General features: G+C 33.2%; 2 protein-coding genes across 3 annotated transcripts; both read right to left on the bottom strand.

Annotated features, from left to right (window-relative positions):
* Nucleotides 1–1,271: 1,271 nt before the first annotated feature.
* Nucleotides 1,272–11,355, bottom strand: LOC132312021 (uncharacterized). 2 transcript variants are annotated; one of them, XM_059810230.1, is made up of 7 exons: nt 11,262–11,355; nt 10,794–10,949; nt 4,693–4,745; nt 2,141–3,541; nt 1,992–2,060; nt 1,689–1,887; nt 1,272–1,523 (listed from the first exon to the last, which is right to left on the bottom strand). In XM_059810230.1, the coding sequence occupies exons 3-7, from the start codon at nt 4,720–4,722 to the stop codon at nt 1,453–1,455; spliced, it is 1,770 nt and encodes a 589-aa protein (XP_059666213.1). In that variant the 5' UTR covers nt 4,723–4,745; nt 10,794–10,949; nt 11,262–11,355; the 3' UTR covers nt 1,272–1,452. The 2 variants fall into 2 exon arrangements, with proteins under 2 accessions (XP_059666213.1, XP_059666214.1); XM_059810231.1 differs by lacking the exon at nt 4,693–4,745.
* A 6,151-nt stretch (nt 11,356–17,506) lies between these two features.
* Nucleotides 17,507–18,195, bottom strand: LOC132314920 (zinc finger protein ZAT12-like). Its single transcript, XM_059813691.1, has one exon. It carries the CDS (start codon nt 18,118–18,120, stop codon nt 17,614–17,616), a length of 507 nt encoding a protein of 168 aa, XP_059669674.1. The 5' UTR covers nt 18,121–18,195; the 3' UTR covers nt 17,507–17,613.
* Between the last annotated feature and the right edge of the window lie 574 nt (nt 18,196–18,769).

Below are 18,769 nucleotides of genomic sequence, written 5' to 3'. Positions count from 1 at the left end.
GTATATAATTCCTTTACATTTACATTTTTTATTTTTATTATTATTTTTTTTTATGTAGAAATAAATGATAAATCAGTCTTTAGTCATTTAATTATAAGGAAAAATGCTATATATATAACAACAGATATAATTTTTTTTTTTTTTTTTTTAAATTCCGTTTGCTAGAAAAGAAAAATACTCCCAGCATGTTTGGTTTGTAATTCTGAAAACAATTTTCAAAAATTCAGAGAAGAAAAAACAGTTTTCAGAGAACAATAAAAGACAATTTTTTGAAAACAGACATTTTTATAACTAAGTTTTCAGAAAACCGAACCAAGTAAAATTTTTTGTACAGTTTTATGTTTTTCAAAAAACTGTTCGAGTTACAAATCAAATGCATCTCAGTATTTTTTAGTTGAATTGCATAATACACGTATTATCATTTAATTATAAAAAAAAAAATGCTTATTATTATTATTATTATTATTATTAATGTACAAAACTATAGCAACATAGCCAAAGAAAGTTAAATAGTTTTGTAGTTGTGAGTCATAACTAGTATCAATGTATCATCTAAAAATATACATCCAGCTTATTTTTATTTAGACCCCATAACATAGATTTTTTTTAATTTTTTATTTTACTACTCCCCAAGGGCATACTTAGATTTCAGCACAACCCAACACTAGGTAGTAAATGTCAACTTATCCAAATAAAAAAAAGGGCAAAAAGAAAAGACAATGGTAAAAGTGACATGGATAGACAGTAACTAAAAGGTTAAGATATTTTACTACTCCCCAAAGGGGCATATCTAGGTCCCTGCACGGCCCAACACTTGGGATATCTGCCATGTTCAAATTAACTCATGGAAGATGGTTCTGAGCTTTGATCCAATTTTTTAGTATTTAAGGCACAATCAAAATTGATACATCTTCTAATGGACAAAGATAATAATTGTCTTTAAACCCCATCAGATAGATTACTACACCCCCAAAAGGGCATATTTAGATCCCGACACAAACCAACACCTGGAGAAGAATGTCAATAGTATGCCCAACCAATCAGAATACACCATTCCAATTAGTTGAGGGAAGTTTTCGTATTTGAATGGACCCATCACTGAATGGTGTACTCTGATTGCATTTGGCTCACCCAATATCTACACCAACAACCTGGGATATCTCCATGTTTCAAACTAATGGAAGATGGTTCTGAGCTTTGATATAAATGTTTAGCATTTCAGGCACAATCAAAATTGATAAATCTTACTTCTAATGGAGAACAGATAATAATTTTGTCCAAAAACCAGAATAAAATTAAGGTCTTATTGAAAAGATTAAAGCTAAAGTAACAATAACAATCCTTTGCCAAACTATCTAGAACGGCAAACTTAAAATTTTCAATAATGAAATATCATAGCTATGCCCTTTCCAGGTATTGACCAACCTAGCAGATTAGTAGGCGATTCTGTTATCAAGCCGGTGTCTTCACTTCATCCTTTCCAAAAATACGCTGAAGTTCACGGGTTGCAGCTTTAAATGATGCTGATGAGAAGAGTAAAAATGAAAAACTAATGTTAGAGAAAATAGAGAACTGCATGTTGATGTTAGTTAGATTAAGAAAATTGTCACAAGACTCACAACATTATGTTCTCCTGTTTGTTTTAAACAAGTTTCTAGAAATCAACAGAAAAAAAGTGATCACTTCACCTTGCCAGATATTGAAATTCTTCTGATTGATAGGAGATCCGGTCACGTTTTGAATTACTTCAAATAACTTGTCCTGAGGAGTATTCTTCAGTTCTTGAACCACTTGGTAGATGGTCTTTCCATTCTCGAAGTACACGCGGTTATTCGGGTGTTTGGTCTTGCAACCAGCATGACCCTCGAACTCAAAAGCATTGAGAGCCTGCATAAAACAATTGAATAACCAGTTAGTCATGAAACTCAAATTGAACATTTCCTTGTTGGATTTGCTTTACAAAATTAAAAAGAAAATGAAGTACTTCTTACCTTGGAGTACTTGCAATCACGGCAGCCACACAAATAACTATTCCCCTTTATAACTCCTACAACATTCTTCTGCATGCAGATCATTTCACCGTGCATCAGAATAAGAAAAAATAATTAGAATGGATTAGAAAACAAGATTCACAACTCACCTCCCGTGACCAGGAAACGTACTTCACAGGAACTCCATCAAACATACCGGTTGATAGTAGGCTTTTGACATTCGAAGGGAAGTTGTTTGAAGGTACCTTTTTAGGCATCTTTTTCTCCTTATTCTTGGAGATGGTGTTTTTCCGAGAAATAGCTGCTGGAGTAACACTTGCAATTGGATCATCATTGCACTCAACAGAAACTTTATGTCCTGCTGCTTCAGAAGTTTGAGCTGAAGCTTGGCTCGGCAACAAGTCACAGCTGTTAATGATCCTTACTGCAGGATTTCTCCCAGGTTGATCCTGAAAGCCACCAAAAGACATTGTACCGCTCTCACCCTCGTTGTAATTCTGACCCAAAAGCATGTTGGAATCCCCGTCAGGGATTGGACCCATTGAAATGACATTATTGTTCCCCTTTGCATAAGAGGGACCCAATGAAATGAAATTTTCATCATCTTTATTATTGGATGGTCCCATCAAAATGAAATTCTCATCACCCTTGCTATGAGCAGGACCGGTTGATGTGATATTGTCATGTCGCTTCTCATGGCGCTGACCTGTAGATATAAAATTGCCGTCTCTCTTGTCAAAGGGCTGAACCATTGCTAAGACACTGTTGCTTCCCTTGTTATAATTATGATCCATCAACATGAAATTGCCATCTCTATTGTTGAAAGCATGACCCGTAGAAATGAAATTGTCGCCTGCTTTAGTAAAGGCGGGGCCCGTTGAAATGGTACTCTCATCGCCGTTATAATAAGTTGGGCCAGAAGATATGTTGTAAGCACTCCTATTATAGGTGGTGTCCACTGAAATTGTATTGGTATCCCCTCTGGTATAGGGGTGTCCCATTGGTACATGCATCTCATTGTTGTTATCCACTCTGGTATAGGGGTGTCCCATTGGTACATGCATCTCATTGTTGTAATACCCGACATGATTGACTTTAACTTCTCCAATTCCAGCATAATTGAGACATGAAGAGGGATCTTTCTTAGTATTCCATAGAGATAAGCCAATCGAGGACTCATTCCCAAATTGATTCTCAAAACCCTTTCTTTCCAGATTCAAATTTCCAGTACCAAGAGATGAAATGTTCCTACCAACAGGATTGAAATTCCTTATAGGCTCAGATCCAAATAGGTGGTTGGTAAACTGCGCTGGAAATGTTTGAAAATTGGAAGTTTTCTCCCATAGAGAAACATTCACATTAGAAATTCCTGACATTGGTCCGCTGTCAATAGCTTCTATTGCTTGCTTCTTGTTGCAGAATAATTCAGGTTCAGAAGCATCTACAAGAGAACGTTTCAGTTCTATTCTTGAGGAAGTATTATAACCCATATCTCCATCAGTTACACACCCTGCATCCTGTGCCATCCAAAAGCTATTGTTCTGGAAAGACTGCAAAAACATACATTTAGGATAGTATTACACTAATTGGGTAACAGAAGTTACTAGATCATACGGCTTTGAGTAGTTTCAGAAATGAAACAAATACATTTACCTAATCTTTAAAATGATAAACGCATCCACAGAAGTAAAAGAAAAAAAAAAAGGAAAAGAAAGAAAGAAAGAAAGAAAAATAAGGATAGACAAATCAAGAGCACTTAAGAAAAGTTTAAAAAGAGAAGTGATAGATCTTCCGACTTCAATTGCCGACTACTCCTCCGAATATAACGTGGTTGGGAATGAGTGGAATAGAAAGAGATGTTTACGGGAATTTTTTTAAGAGTTCCAATGGGATCCAACCACGTTATATTCGTAGAAGAGTTGACAATTAACGTCGGAAGACCTATCATTTTTCATTTAAAAAATATATATATTTATGAAAATCCTATCAGCATTTCATATATCCAAAGTGAAATAGAAATTGAGTCAGTAGAGTTTGATTCATGCTACCTCAAATGTCAGACAAACTTTCAAGGTAGCACCCAGCAGTAGATTACGCTACTTTAAAAGAGTGAATATGTATGTCTGCAATGAAATAAAGACCGAGTCATAGAGACCCTTTCAGATTTTCGCCTAAGATACTTTCCATAGTCAATCACATATGTTTTGTTGTTCTTTCAGATTTCTAACTATTGCTGAACAAAGAAAACAAAAAATATCTGGTGGGAAGAATTGGAAAGATTTTGTGCTGACAGGGAGATCTCTTTCTTTCCTCTCATAACATTGTCGTAATGAAATTTTTTCCTTAAAGCCTGCACCTATATTCAAACCAGTTTAGCCAAATCCTCGAGCACAATTTTTTAAGATTGTTTGCACAAATAAACAAGGGAACACACATATGGTAACCAACTAGCATATTTACTTACATAATGTACATATGAAATGGAAGCTTCTTTGTACAAAACGTATGATGAATATTCCTTAAATGGTAGTAGAATATTAAAATCTCTCAGAGGCCACCTTCATATCTTTACAATGGTAATTTAAGAACTCCCTAATATGCAGTTCCTGATGTGACTGAGCAAATTCACTAATTATGGACAGATCATCAAAGGCATTGACAAAAAACATTAAGTTTTTCATTCTAAAGCAAATAAGAATACCATTTTGGCCAAAATCAGGTTCCCCGTCATCACGTTGTGATCTAAAATGTCCCCTGCAAAATTCCATCATACAAATCCAACCGCAATTAATTCCATTCCTTACAAAAGTTTTAGGAACATGGAAACCGCACAATGCACAGTGAAGACAATGGAACCTAGACACACTACTTCTATGATTGAGGATAATAATAAAAAATGTACAGCCCCAAGCATCCTGATCAACAAATGATTTCAATGAAGCACATTCCCACATAGTTCCTGAAAATTTAACATTAGAAGGCAATGTATACATATGGTATCTAAGTTCTGAATAGTCGGTAACTAAACCAAATCTATCTATGACGTGTTTAAGAGAAGAATCCCAGTGTCGATCTTTAGCAATGCTAGATGTTATCAGTCAAAGTTTTGTTGAGACTCAAGCCATTAATTCCTTTAGATCATCAGTTTAGCTAACATCTTGCAATGAGATTTGGGTAATTCACTCTAATTACATCTGAGGAAGTGGAAAAACAAGTTAAACAATTAACTAATATACTTTTCAATTTAAATGCTATACCATTCCTCTGCAAACTTTCCAACTACATTTTTATTGGTAGGTGGATTGCTTTGAGTGGTATCTCCTCTGCCTTAAAAAAAGAGAAGGTTGAGGGTTCAAGTTTCGGAAGGGAAAAGTAGGTGTGCGACTGTCTTAACTCTTACATATCACCAAAAATATATATATATATATATATATAATGATACACATACAGACTTGGTCCTAATTGGGACTAGACCTCTCAAATTCCGCTGTGAAGATGGAGGAGGTACCACCAAACAAATGCTTAGTAATTAAGAACTTCTCAACTACATCTAATACTATCACTGTTATGCTAATACTTGTCAAAGTTATTATATAAAAACTTATCAGAAAAAGGAGGGCTCTTGGACTGGTCATTTTATGCATTTTGTGCTGACAATAATCTTCTTTCTCTTGCAACCAAAACAGCAGATAGAATATTAGTAAAGCAAGATGAGAAAATCACCTCCTCCAGTCCACAAGATAATGATACTACCACTCATCTATGTTATATGGACTCGGGTACGTGTGTCGGGTACGGGTACGTATCCATATGTCAGAAGTGTCAAATCTCCAAATAGAAGGACACATTGGCAATGCTAAATATTCATTTTATTTAATTATTTTATTTTATTTTCTAGAATAAAGTAATGTTCTTATGTAACAAAGTGTTCAATAAAGGCATTTAACTCATTTTAAAGTAATAATATAACAAAATTGAATGATTGGATATACTTTGTAAGTAAATGTCCAACCAAAAGTGTCGGACACATATCCCATACCCATGTCCAAGTAATATGTGTCCAACATGGGTACTTCACTGCTTTTGAAGAGTCCACGTAACATAGCCGCTCGTTGAATATACCAATATGGAGATACCATTACATGGTGTTGTGGCGGGCTACTTCACGTTCTCATGCTTGTCAACCTAAGTTTTTACCATTGTACCAAGCAATGGCCGGCCCCTATCACTATGGAAATCACTAGGGAAAATTACCAATAAGTCCATTTCTCCTTTCTAAAGACAAGTAAGGTTTTTCAATAAGATCAGTAAGCCCTACTTTTGAAACCTTCTTCCACAAAAGTTCTAATCACACAATCTTCTACCCATACCCCTACCGAATTGAATGTTTTTTAAAATCTAGTATGAAATTCAATCTCTTGGTTGATCTGAACATGTTTAAAATTTTCTTATTAGCAATTTTTTTGTTATTTTAAATACTTTAACTGTTTTTTTTTTTTTTTTTTTTTTTTTTTTTTTTTTTTTATAAGTAATAATTGCATAAGAAGCATTCAAAAGGGGAACACATCCCAAGAAACTACACAAGGCCAAATAGGGCCTCTATACCCTCAACAAATCCAAAAACTCTACAAGCTCATCCATGGATTTACAATTTCTCCCTAGAACCCAACAAAAAAGAGTACTAAGAATGGAGAAATTTAACATTCCAATAGGATTTTCCTTTCCTTCGAAAGGATCTTCTATTTCTTTCAAGCCATAGACACCACAATATGCACAAAGGCGTAACCCTCTAGAAGTTACAAACTTGGGCCCCCACTATACAACCTCTCTAAGCCTCAATCAAACCTTTGGTAGACCGGGCATAACCCACTAAACCCCAAACAAACCCAAAAAACAAAAACCAACAAAATACAATTTTCTAAATAAAATTACGTAATTTCTATGCAAGATTTTCTAAAAAGAATTAAATTTATATTAATTATAATTTATTAAAACTCGTGACATAATATTAATTGATTTACTATAAATAAATTAAATGATAAAATAAATTTAGTACTTTTAAAGACAATTTTTTAAAGCATTGACGAACTAGAAACCAAAAAAATAAAGAAATAAATTATAATTACAAATTACAAGGGTAATCAGAAAATTTGAGAGATTTAGAAAATTAGAACTAATATGGAAACACTTACCAAATGTATGACTCGCTGGTTTTATTGAAATTTGATAAGACATTCGTTTGTAAAAGGAATAAGGAGGACTTCTCGGTAATTTTCCCAAATAACTAGGCCTAAAAATAATTTCTCACATGCCCGATGTGTGCGCCATTCCGCAAGAATTACGAAATTGAAAAATAGAGAAAAGAAAAACTATGTGCATGGATATAAGAGATTGTGTACTTCAAAAGCTAAACTAAAAATAAGGCAATGCCATCAGGTGAAAAGATGTATGATGGAAGGAATTAAGGCACCTACTTTATCTAAATCATTGAATTATAATATTTCTAAATGAAAATATCATTTCTAAATTGGAATCAACGATATCAATCAACATGTTCAAATGATAATATCAACAACGAATTTGAGAAATTTACAAAAGAAATGAAAATAAAACTCTTTCTCTAATTTTGGGTGGGTTTTTTTATTTTTATTTTATAGAATTTCCATAAAATGAAGATGACTCATTACATGCCAAATGTATATAATCACAAAGTCCACTAGAGTCAGCACCTAAAACAAATTTTCAAAATGTCACCTTTTTCAAATGAAACTATTTTACATTGTCTACATATAATGTGGATTGTCCAAAAGCAACGTGTTTCAATTTTTCTTTTTGCAATTAGTTGTCACTTAATGGTGAAGACGCAATCAATAATATATCAGTGGAATCACTCACTGGGAAAATATATGTCTTGTGGATTACCTTCACTGATATAGTAACATTTTATAATGTATGTAGAGGTGGGGTACCACTGCATTGAACGTAATAGCCACAATACCTTGATCAGTTGACATTTTTATGTCAACTGATCAATATTTCTATGTTTTCAATATTCTAAGCTGCTCATTAGTACATTTCCTAGATTCTAGAATCTCTATGAACCCAAAATTACTTGGGTTATGATATTTGAATTTACATTCTAAAAGCTTGATATTTGGCAAATCCTACAGGCTTACTTCCCATGTTGAGACGTGAGGTAAAACCATTACCCGTATAATATTAAGAACATTATTCTGTAACATCCCATCGCTAACAATCTCTCAACCATCTATACAAAGCCCATTTACATCCTCAGTAAGCATAAAAGTCTCTAGCAGGTATCTGCTGCTATCCTCCTCCTTCCTCTTCTACCTTTTTGTAGATCATATGATCTCTCCCTCTCTGTGGGGGTGTTTATGTGCATGGTGTCTAAGTGTACGCAGAAATGACTTATACCGCAACCAATTTCAAACCTAAAGATAAACCTTGGGCAACTTTAGGACTCAGTTTTGATTTCAGTTTAATAGATTGCATTAGAAAGTTATAGATTCCTGGGGTATCTATTTTCAAATCTCATTGACAGGCCACAAGGATAATCCAATTAAAAACTCTCACTCCTTTCCATTCTGAGATCTAAACAATCAAATTTGGCCCATTTGACACAGTTTTACAAACAGCTTTTTGGAACTATAAAAAATCAGAAAACAAGGTAAAAAATATGTTTGGTTCATTCTTAAAAATTGTTTGCAAGAAATGAATTAGAAAAACTCTCTGTTCTCTTCCCCCATTTTTCTTCTTCATAATCTCTCCATGCAGTCCTTAACCTGCTTTGTTGCTAGGATATTTCAATATAAACAAAATATTCCATTTCAGATTTTCCCTGTGGGTTTAGTAAGATAGCAATTAAACATTCTAACAATTTAGACAGTGTCAGCATGTCCTAAGATTCGGAGATTAGGTAAATGCAACACTGAAACATTCACCCACATTTAATACATACACCTCAGGCCATGCAACATTGTCTGAAGTACCGTATAATGAAACACATCTTTAATTTCAATGCAACAACTCAACAAGCTACCATCCAACCTTCCAAATACAGAAACATGGAAAATATATTAAAGCCCAATAAGCACTAGTTTGCATGAACGAAAGCCGGTAAGTTTATAAGATGTAGGAGTTTCAATTCCATATCAACAAGCACACCGAAAAATAAGGCGGCCACTTAAAAGAAAAGAATCTCAAACTAGAATAGACAGGGTTTGACTACTTTAGTTAGGTAAATTAATCCCGATACAGGAAAATGTGTCTTGTACATTATAAACAGAAAGGAACTATGATTTATAGTGGATACAGAGACAAGCATTATCTTGATAGGAACTATGATTTATAGTGGATACAGAGACAAGCATTATCTTGATACTTTAACAACAATCTCACAAGAACGTGCCTTATACATTATCTATGTATGTGTATCTCACTGGGACTGATTATGTGCTTTCTAGCAGAACTAACATTATGATCTCCAACAGTAAGCAAGGTATATATCTATTCTTATTTAACTCACAGCAACTGATCGATAAGATCTTATGCTTACTTGATTCAGGGAAACTTGTAAACATTTATTGTTCCATTACTTGCAAGCTTGATTTCAAAACTGCAAACCACTTATTAGTTCTTTTTTTCTTCACATGTCTGTTATGTGTAAATTAAAGATTTTGTTGAAAGCTTCTAAAATGTTCAAATGTAAAACTCATGCATATATTTTGGAGATAATAAGGAAATGGTTTCTGGTCAAGCTATCCAAGAACCTAATCCCATTACCAACCTACTCAAATTTAACCAGTTTGCAAAATTAGTTGGCCCAAATCCAATTAACTAGCAGTATAACGTGCTTGAATTAGATTTGACATCTCTGTGTTACTATGCAGAATGGCTTAATTTTTTCCCATCAACATAACTCCTTTACTAATTTTAACATGACCCCTTCAGTAATATATATATATTTTCATACATATTTAGCGCCTTAGAGCAACCACTTTGTGAAACACCGAAGGCTAGGTCTGTCTCGAGTCCTCCCTCCCCAGGATCTGCTGCAACCAGACTATAACTGGGTAATGTCCTTGTTCTCTATCTGTGTGTGTCTGTGTGTTTGGCGCATGTGTGTCTGTGTGTTTGGCGCGTGTGTGCCAAGCTCTCATCGTTTTTCCTCATTAAGAGTTCTATCACCAATTATTAATGCTCATGTTACCTTTCAAGAACCTCTCAGCTAAGAATATCCACATGGTAAGACAACCATCACTACATCATTAAAAGATCTAATAGAATAGAAAATATGTCGATAAACAATCTATGAGGAAAATTATTTAGACTAAAAATATAAGGAAGATATTGAAACATCTAAATTATAGTTTCTAAAGATCTAGCAATGCAAAACAATTATTAAAATAACATATAAAACTACTAGAATCATAGGCTGAATTACCACAAACTAATACTTAGGAGCATGATATAGGTTTAAATGGAAACTTTTTCCATCCCAATCTCAAAATCAATGCCAATGACACCATTCAACCAAGCTCAGGTGTGTAAATCAATTGTGTTGCAAAGTCTTCCACAGAATAAATAAATAAATAGAAATAAATAAAGACAATCTATTACCAATTCAGAAAACCAAGCAACTAAAGAACAAAAATGTCAAAATTATACAGACAACAGGAACACACACAGAGAACATAATTGTTAAAGCAAAAAACCATTAAAAAGCCCTTAAAACAACACAGCATTTGCATGGAAACGCCTCAACCAGAATTTAGAGCTTACCATTTTCTCGCTCGCGAATCCAACTCGTACTTTTGATCAAAGCGGACTCACTGACTCAGCTCACTCGACAATCGCAATGGCCTCCTTGAAATCCGTCAAGCTCTTTCACCACTCTACCGTCTCCAACAATCCACAGCCTTTACGACGCCGTTTTACCTGCAAAAATCCAATTCCACCAACCATGCAAAACATCAAAAAAAATATAACAGAGCTCAAAGCTTGTTCTCAACGGCAAACAACAACAAAACCTAACATCTGAACATTAAACAGTCATCGAAGTTCAAAAACTATGTGATTTGAATTTTAATTCAGTAAAAATATATAGATATACATAATTAAAATGCATTAAACAATCAATCAGAGAAATAAATGGAGACGATCAATGAATTGCGAAATCAACGATGGAGACAACAATGAAACACTAATTCTAGAAATTGAAACTGTTAATAGAGTTTAAAGAGAACGTACATTCGCCTGCGGTTACACAGAGTGACCGACGGAAAGATTTTCCGGCGACATGTCTCCAGAAAAGAAGAGCTGAAGCTTGTGTGTCTGTCTATACTCTACAATCTATATATATATACGCGCAAACAGTATACACACACGTATGTGTATATGTGTAACTGAATTGTGTGCGCGTGTGTCCAAATTGCATGACTCGTTTTTTCAAAAGGGCAATGCTTAATATACTTGAGTCAAATTGGTAAAAATTTAAGGAAAATAATCAATAAATATATTTATATGAGTCTCACATATATATTATTTCAAGAATATTGGCTATTCTTCTTCATTTGGATTCTACTTTTCTATTGGAAAAATCTTTTTTTTATTTTACAAAAAAATATATATTAAATTATATTAAAATATTTGTATAAATATCTAAAATGTACAGGTTTCACTATAATATGTGATGGAATGTTCAAAATATTCTCATGAACACAAGAAAATGATGGTTAATTAAGGGGGAGCAACCTTATTTACGTCTTGTGGGACCAATATAAAAGACAAATGTTTATTTTGTAGTAGGAATTCGTATACATACATTACATTTGTTGTTACTAACCGAGCTAAAAAAATTTTATTTACGGCGGGAATTATAGTGTCACCTACTCATTATTTTACGATACTGTAATAAATATGCAAAGTGTTACCATTATCCAAGTTATTTTTAACTATATATATATATATATATATATATATTTTCAATTTCAATTTCAAAATGCCAATTTCACACTCTGTCAAACACAATATAAATCTATTTTAAAGATGCTTGGTTGGATTTCAAAATTAATGTCAAGGTCTTGTAAACCTACATGACAAGTGTCACATTTTTATAGGTTCCAAGTGCCATATGTGGTGCATTTAATTAAATTAGGCAAATTGAGGTTAAAAAAACATTAAAAAAATTGGCATTTTATTTCAAATCTATCTCGAAGATGTCATGTATTGATGGCAAGACACTGTATCATGCATGATACACACTACCTTGAGTCTTCTACATTAAATGAATGTTTGTGTAATCTCTGAAATTAAAAATGTCCCAAAATGTTAAGTGAGAATCCTTATTAATTTCATGCACATGTAATTACTAATTTCAGTTACTTCTCATTTTATAGCATAAGTTGGGGCACTCTCGCGTTCACACTTGAGCTGAGATTTGAATGCCCAATTTTGGAGAGAGAGAAAAGATTGTGTACCCCACCACTATAAGATTATATAATAGACTTTAATGCGACTTAAAACAAAATTTGCCCAAACTCTTCCCCAGTAGTTGATAAATGTAAAATTAAAAATTGAATATAATAAATATAGAAAAAATGTATATAAAATTGAATACATTTGACATTTTTATTCTTTATTTTATTTTATCTTATTTTATATGTAAGTATAGATAATATTACTCATCCACATTTAATGTAGTGGGATGTGCCAAACTTTTAAATTCTATGTCAAAACTCTATAATTATTGAGTAATATATTAAAATGGCCAAAGTTTTCAACCAAACACTTAAGTGTGTGTGTGTGTGTGTGTGTGTGTGTGTGTTCACATTGTTAAGGAACATTTAGCTAAATGGGCCTAATAATCAAAGAAGATCTACCAATTGTAGAATGCGGGCTTATTAATTTTCATCTTATAGCCAGTTATGTATATCAGGGGCCATATATTAGTGTGTATATGTTTGGGCCTCAATCACAGCAATAAGTATTCTTGCTACAAAACTCTAAACAAGCAGAGGAGCCCAAACAAGTATAGGCCAGGCCCCATAAGCTTAAAACGAATACAAGAAAAATGAATAAAAAATTAATCAGTAAATCCTACAGGAAAGTGGACCTCATTTCACGACTATGGTGGCTTTCATCACATGCCATCAGACTAAAGGTCATGCGGTTAGATTTACACCTTCCATTCAATTCATTTAGCATCTCGAATTAAAAAAATATATTTAGTCTCTCTCTCTTTTTTAATTACATTAATCAAAATTAGTTTTGTAGAATACAGTTTTACCAATTTTATATGATCTTTAGTTTTTTATTTATTTTTGGGTTAATTTCAATAATACCCTTTGAGGTTTGGCCAAATCTTACATAGAGGCACCTTCCAAAAATAATTATAACTTACATTTTAAATGTTTGATCCATTTTTCACTCACACTCCAAACGTCACCTTTAAATTATGTCAGGCTACTTTTCATATATAAAATGATATTTCTAACCATTTGACTTACCAAAAAATTGTTTCATATATAAAATGACTTAGCTACACCTAAGATCCATTTTAAATGACCAAAATATCAAAAAAATTGAACTATATATATATAAAAATATATCTATCTGTATATGTATATGTATGAGAGAAAATTTTCAAAACCCATTAAAAATAATACCATAATTACAAAGAAAATAGAAGTAATTGGTGATAAATTTGAGAATTTGGACTACAAACATACTTAATATGTATATAAATGCACAACACTATAATTAAGTACAGATTAATTATATTAACAAACTAGTAATGAAAGAGCAACAAAGTAATCAACCTTAAGCTAGCAATCAAAGATCAACAAAGTAATCAACCTTTGGGCCAACAGGATAGCAAAAGTATAGGTGATTGTAAAGAGAAAATTGTATTGGCCCTGGTAGCAATTTTGGGTTTTGAGCACCTATTGGTATGTCCTGATTCGAGAGGGATGACTTGTGGCAATCTGTATGCAATATACATTGACGATGTATATATATATATATAAATAATTCTTGAGCGATATCAATGTTAGAGGTGTGTTAGAGTTTCGTAGTTGTGGTTAGAAAGAGTGAGTCTGTGAAAGAGAGACAAAGGTGAGTTAGTGAGATGACCTGTCAAGAGAGAGAAAGGGAGTTACAGGTCAGGGAAAATTAATGAGGGTAGTTCGGTCATTTCAGATTTCTGATACTTTAAATTAAAATATAACAAATAAATAAGGGTAAAAATGTCTATTCATATTACTTTAAAGGTGATAGAGATTGAAAAGTAATTTGGGGTTTAAGTGATATTTATTTTTAAAAGATATTTTCATGTAAGATTTGGCCAAACCGCAAGGGCGTCATTGAAATTAAAAATTTTTTTGTTATTATAATTATTATTTTTTTTTGTGTTTGTGTTTGCTGGGCCTCGGTTTTGCCTTTGGGCCGTGTATGACTTTTTGCCTGTTTGAGGGCTTAGCCCTCCTCCTTTTTTGTTCTATTTCCTTTTTTCGTTTAATTGAATTAATTTACCCCAAAAAAAGAAAAAAAAAAAGTTGTAATTATTGATGAAAGTATCTCATTTATGTGAAATTACATCAAAAATTGGTGGTACTCTAATTTATACACGAAACTCTAAGCGAATAGTCTTATAGTAAAGACTCTCCGATCATATTCTAAAGGTCAGATCAAAATTTATTAAATTAAAATTTTTTTTTATTAATAATTGTTCGATACATATGGAACGATGAAATCAATTTCTATCTATGGAGGTAAAGTGAGATGGTTTGACATTTTTTTTTATTAATAATTGTCCCACACATTGAAGCCAACAAATCAATTTCTATCTATGAATCCATGAAATTTGTGAAGTAGTGATAAAGTGAGATTTTTCGACAATAAATATCTGTGATGAAATTTTAATGATTTTTTACATTTATGTTTGGCTTCTCTGACTTGGATAGCTGAAAAGTTCCACGCCAAATCATTTCAATGCCCAGTGATACATGTATGTAACATTTTCATCCCTCACGGGCTTCTTGTTGTCTTAGTTTTAGTGTGCACGAGAGATTGTGTATTTAGTTGAATTTCTATCTGAAAAATGAATCTGGTGTATGATTAGTCTATGCAACCTGTGCACTTCATTGTCTTCGATCAAATTATGCTAAATGAGTGCTACCACTTCTATATATTGATAATTTTTCAGGAAAATGAAAGGATCACGTTGCAGGAGTAATGTTTATTAGGTGCAAATAATTCATTAAAGGTCATACTCTCACGGACATAGTTTTTATTAAGGATCACACTCGCGGACGTAGTTCAGACTTCACTGAATCCGTATGAAAAACACCTTACACGGTCCCGTGAATTAGTCGGGCAAAGCCCCGAACACCCCATTATTAAAAAAAAAAAAATGATTTTCATTTTATTGAGAACTTCAGGAACAAGCATACATCAACCAACAACTGACACAGTAGACCACATGTGATGGGTGCGCAAGGGCGGATCCAGGGGTGGGCTTGGTGGGCTTGAGCCTACCCCATAATAAATTAGCCCATCTCATTATGCATTTCTGAATCCACCCTTGTGAATAGGTCCCATCACATAGTGTTTTAGTTTTCCTTATATCAGTGATCACACTTAAAATGGTTATGTAACGCATGCCTATTTTGTATTTAATAAAACTTGAAGTCTTCATCTCCTATTTTGAAAGGTAAAAGGAAATATTTGGTTGTTCTATATATAAAATATATGTTTGAAGTTTTAATTTTTGGTATAAAAAATTGTTTAAAGAGATGTTTGATAGCGAGTTGATACCTTGATCAACAAACACAATCATAAAGAGAATGACAGATCAGATTAACCTTATCAAAATACAAAGGATATGCAAAAAAAATTAACCTATTTATTCAATCCAATCTTGCCAACTCCACCGAGATTTGGATTGTACAGCTTAAAGATATGTTTGGATGGGGCGAGGCCATAGCCCATAGGCAACTAATTTTACCAGCCAACCCAAACCACTACCATGCCATCAAAGTCATTGATGTCCAAGGATGTCTATATATCATGAAACATGCCCCTTTTTTTAATTAAAATAAAAAATATATATTTTCGAAGTTAAAGCAAATGCACACACCCATTATCTCGATCCCTTTTTGGATAAAAAAAATCCTACTATATGAGCTAAAGAATGTTACATATACCTAAAAATCAGTAGTGTTACGGTGCATTCTATTCAGCATGATTTCCCCGGGCTGTAGGTACACTTCATTGTCTTCAACAAAAGTTCAAGCAAACATGCAAATCCACTATATATATATATATTCTTCCCTCCAGAACTTGCAAACACTCAACCTCTTAAAATAAGAGGAGAGTTTATGCCATATAGGTTATAGCCCATTGATGTGGTTTATTATTTTTAATCTTGAGCAAATGAAAGTTAGGCTAAATGGTTCTATCACTTTTATGTATATATAGTTTTTCAGGCAAAAGGCAAGGAGAGAAGATATTGATTTAATTTGTTGAGCTTTTCTTTATTATGTATCTTATTGGTAATTATACTGAAAATAGTTAACAAAACGATTGTTCACCGTTGGACTCAAACCTTCACCGCTCTTAATTTTGAGGAAAAAGAGATTATACCAAATATATATATATATATATATATATATATATATTCAGCAAGTATAAAATTGAACCAAAAAAAAAAAAAAAAAATACAAGTAGATGATAAACACAATAATAGAGAGAATGAAAAATCAGATATTAAGCTACGTACTAAATTAAATACAAAGGGTATGAAAAATAAAAAATAAATAACCATGTATTCCATCCAATCTTGCCAACTCCACTGAGATTTGGATTTTTTACCTTAAAGATAAGTTTTGCTCGGGTTAGGCCATAGGCAACTTTTAACATATCTATATATCTATCTCTCTCTCTCTCTCTATATATATATATATAGCTGGATTGGCCTTCAACCTTACCACAAGTCACTACCATGCCATCCAAGTCACATTGATGTCTAAGGACGTCTACATTTATATCATGAAACATGCCCTTTTTTCAATTCAAAGAAAACTTCCGTATCTATTAAATATACCAACATTATATACACACATATACTATATTATAAGATGTACAAAAATGGTGCATGGCTGTTGATCTAGCACCATCAATAATATATCGAGGGATCAATCAAAGTCCAAAATCACACAATAGTACTACACAAACGTTTTTCCATGCCACCAACTCCTCTCTTGTTTGGTTTCAGAATTTTGGACCCTAGTGTCACTATTCCTAAATTTGTCCATCAACATGACAACGGATTTTTCTTCTTATTATTATTAATAATAATAGCTTGAGAAAATAATAATAATAATAATACTGTGACATCATCTGTGTATCATGATAATATAATAATAATAATTTTCCTCATATATAAAATATTAAATATAACAAAAATTTTACAAACACATAAATCAAATACCAAATGAATAAAAGGTATATATGATCATGGTCTTCATATTGTATATAAATTAAATAAATCAATAAATCAAAACATATCATACAAGATTCAACAAAAAAGAAAAAAAGAAATTTAATAAGAACTGTATGGGACAAAAAGGAAACGATCATTCTCGGACGGAGTCAAGTTCAAATCCAAACACAAAACCCTCCTACTCTTTGATTTCTTCACAACTGGTACTTGTGTAGGAAACAAAGACAGAGGTGTCTGGTGGTTCTCATTCATGCCAGCTCGGTGCCTCCTCATGTGACCTCCCAAAGCTTGTCCTATGGCGAACTCGAGCCCGCATACCGAGCACTCGTGCGTCTTGGGCTTCACCGGCAAGCTCAACAACTGGGCTTGTGAGTTCATCCCTCCTTCCATCGTCCTTGGCTTCTTGTGACTCGCTCGGTGGCCACCAAGAGCTTGAAACGACGAAAACTGCCGGTTACACGTTTTGCACTCGAAGACACGGCCACTAGAACTGTTCATGAACGGCTCGAACTCGGCTCCACGGGAGAGCAGCATCAAACAGCTAGCCATGGTTGTTATGCTGTCACCCTCTCCTTCTCTGCACCTCTTCATACCTAAATACACCATGTATAGAGAAAAAGATGACACTAGGGTTTGCTGGGGGTTTTGCTGTGTGAAAATGTGTTTTTGGTACAAATTCAGAAAGCAACAATGAAACTGTGACTCGAGGGAGGTGGTCTATTTATAGGTTCAAGTTGGGTGAGTGGTTTGTTAAAGTTGCTACTTGACATTGACAAAAGTGCCCTTACTTTCTTGTGGGAAACGGAAGTAAGAGTGACGGTGATTTGGGTAAAAATATAATTATTTAATATAGTGGGGGTAAGTATAAAAAAACGGTGTGAGCCGCCGTGGACGTAAGCGTGAGATATTAGCTTAGCTAACAAAAAAACACACAAATTGGGTCGTGAGTCGTGGCTGGCGAGCTCGGGCGAGTCTTTCCTCGAAGCTTCGGTCTTCTAGAATATTCTTGAACTTTTTTTTTCTACCCCCAACTAATTTAAAATTTCACAATTTTTAGTAATAACGTTTCGCCATATTTTACAATTTTTAGTAACTAATTTAAGCTTCGGTCTTCTAGAATATTCTTGAACTTTTATTTTACAAAATTGTATTTAAATGTGTTGGGTAATTATTAAAACACTTTTAATCGTTTTTAATTACTTCAACATAGTTTTTGAATGCAACTAAAAATTTTAATATAAGTTTTATATTTTTC

Source organism: Cornus florida, unplaced genomic scaffold, assembly GCF_030987335.1.
Source record: "Cornus florida cultivar Cherokee Brave unplaced genomic scaffold, ASM3098733v1 CherokeeBrave_3.0.0_Hap2_Chr06, whole genome shotgun sequence".
NCBI lineage: Eukaryota > Viridiplantae > Streptophyta > Magnoliopsida > Cornales > Cornaceae > Cornus > Cornus florida.
This window is presented reverse-complemented; position numbering and strand designations above follow the sequence as displayed.

What these genes read in the sequence shown, in the direction of transcription:
- LOC132312021 (XM_059810230.1), bottom strand. Translation starts at nt 4,722, where the DNA reads ATGACGGGGAACCTGATTTTGGCCAAAATG. An exon ending in ACGTTTCCTGGTCACGGGAG is followed by an intron (nt 2,061 to 2,140) that starts GTGAGTTGTGAA and finishes ATCTGCATGCAG; the next exon opens with AAGAATGTTGTAGGAGTTAT. An exon ending in GAATTTCAATATCTGGCAAG is followed by an intron (nt 1,524 to 1,688) that starts GTGAAGTGATCA and finishes TCTTCTCATCAG; the next exon opens with CATCATTTAAAGCTGCAACC.
- LOC132314920 (XM_059813691.1), bottom strand. Translation starts at nt 18,120, where the DNA reads ATGGTGTATTTAGGTATGAAGAGGTGCAGAGAAGGAGAGGGTGACAGC.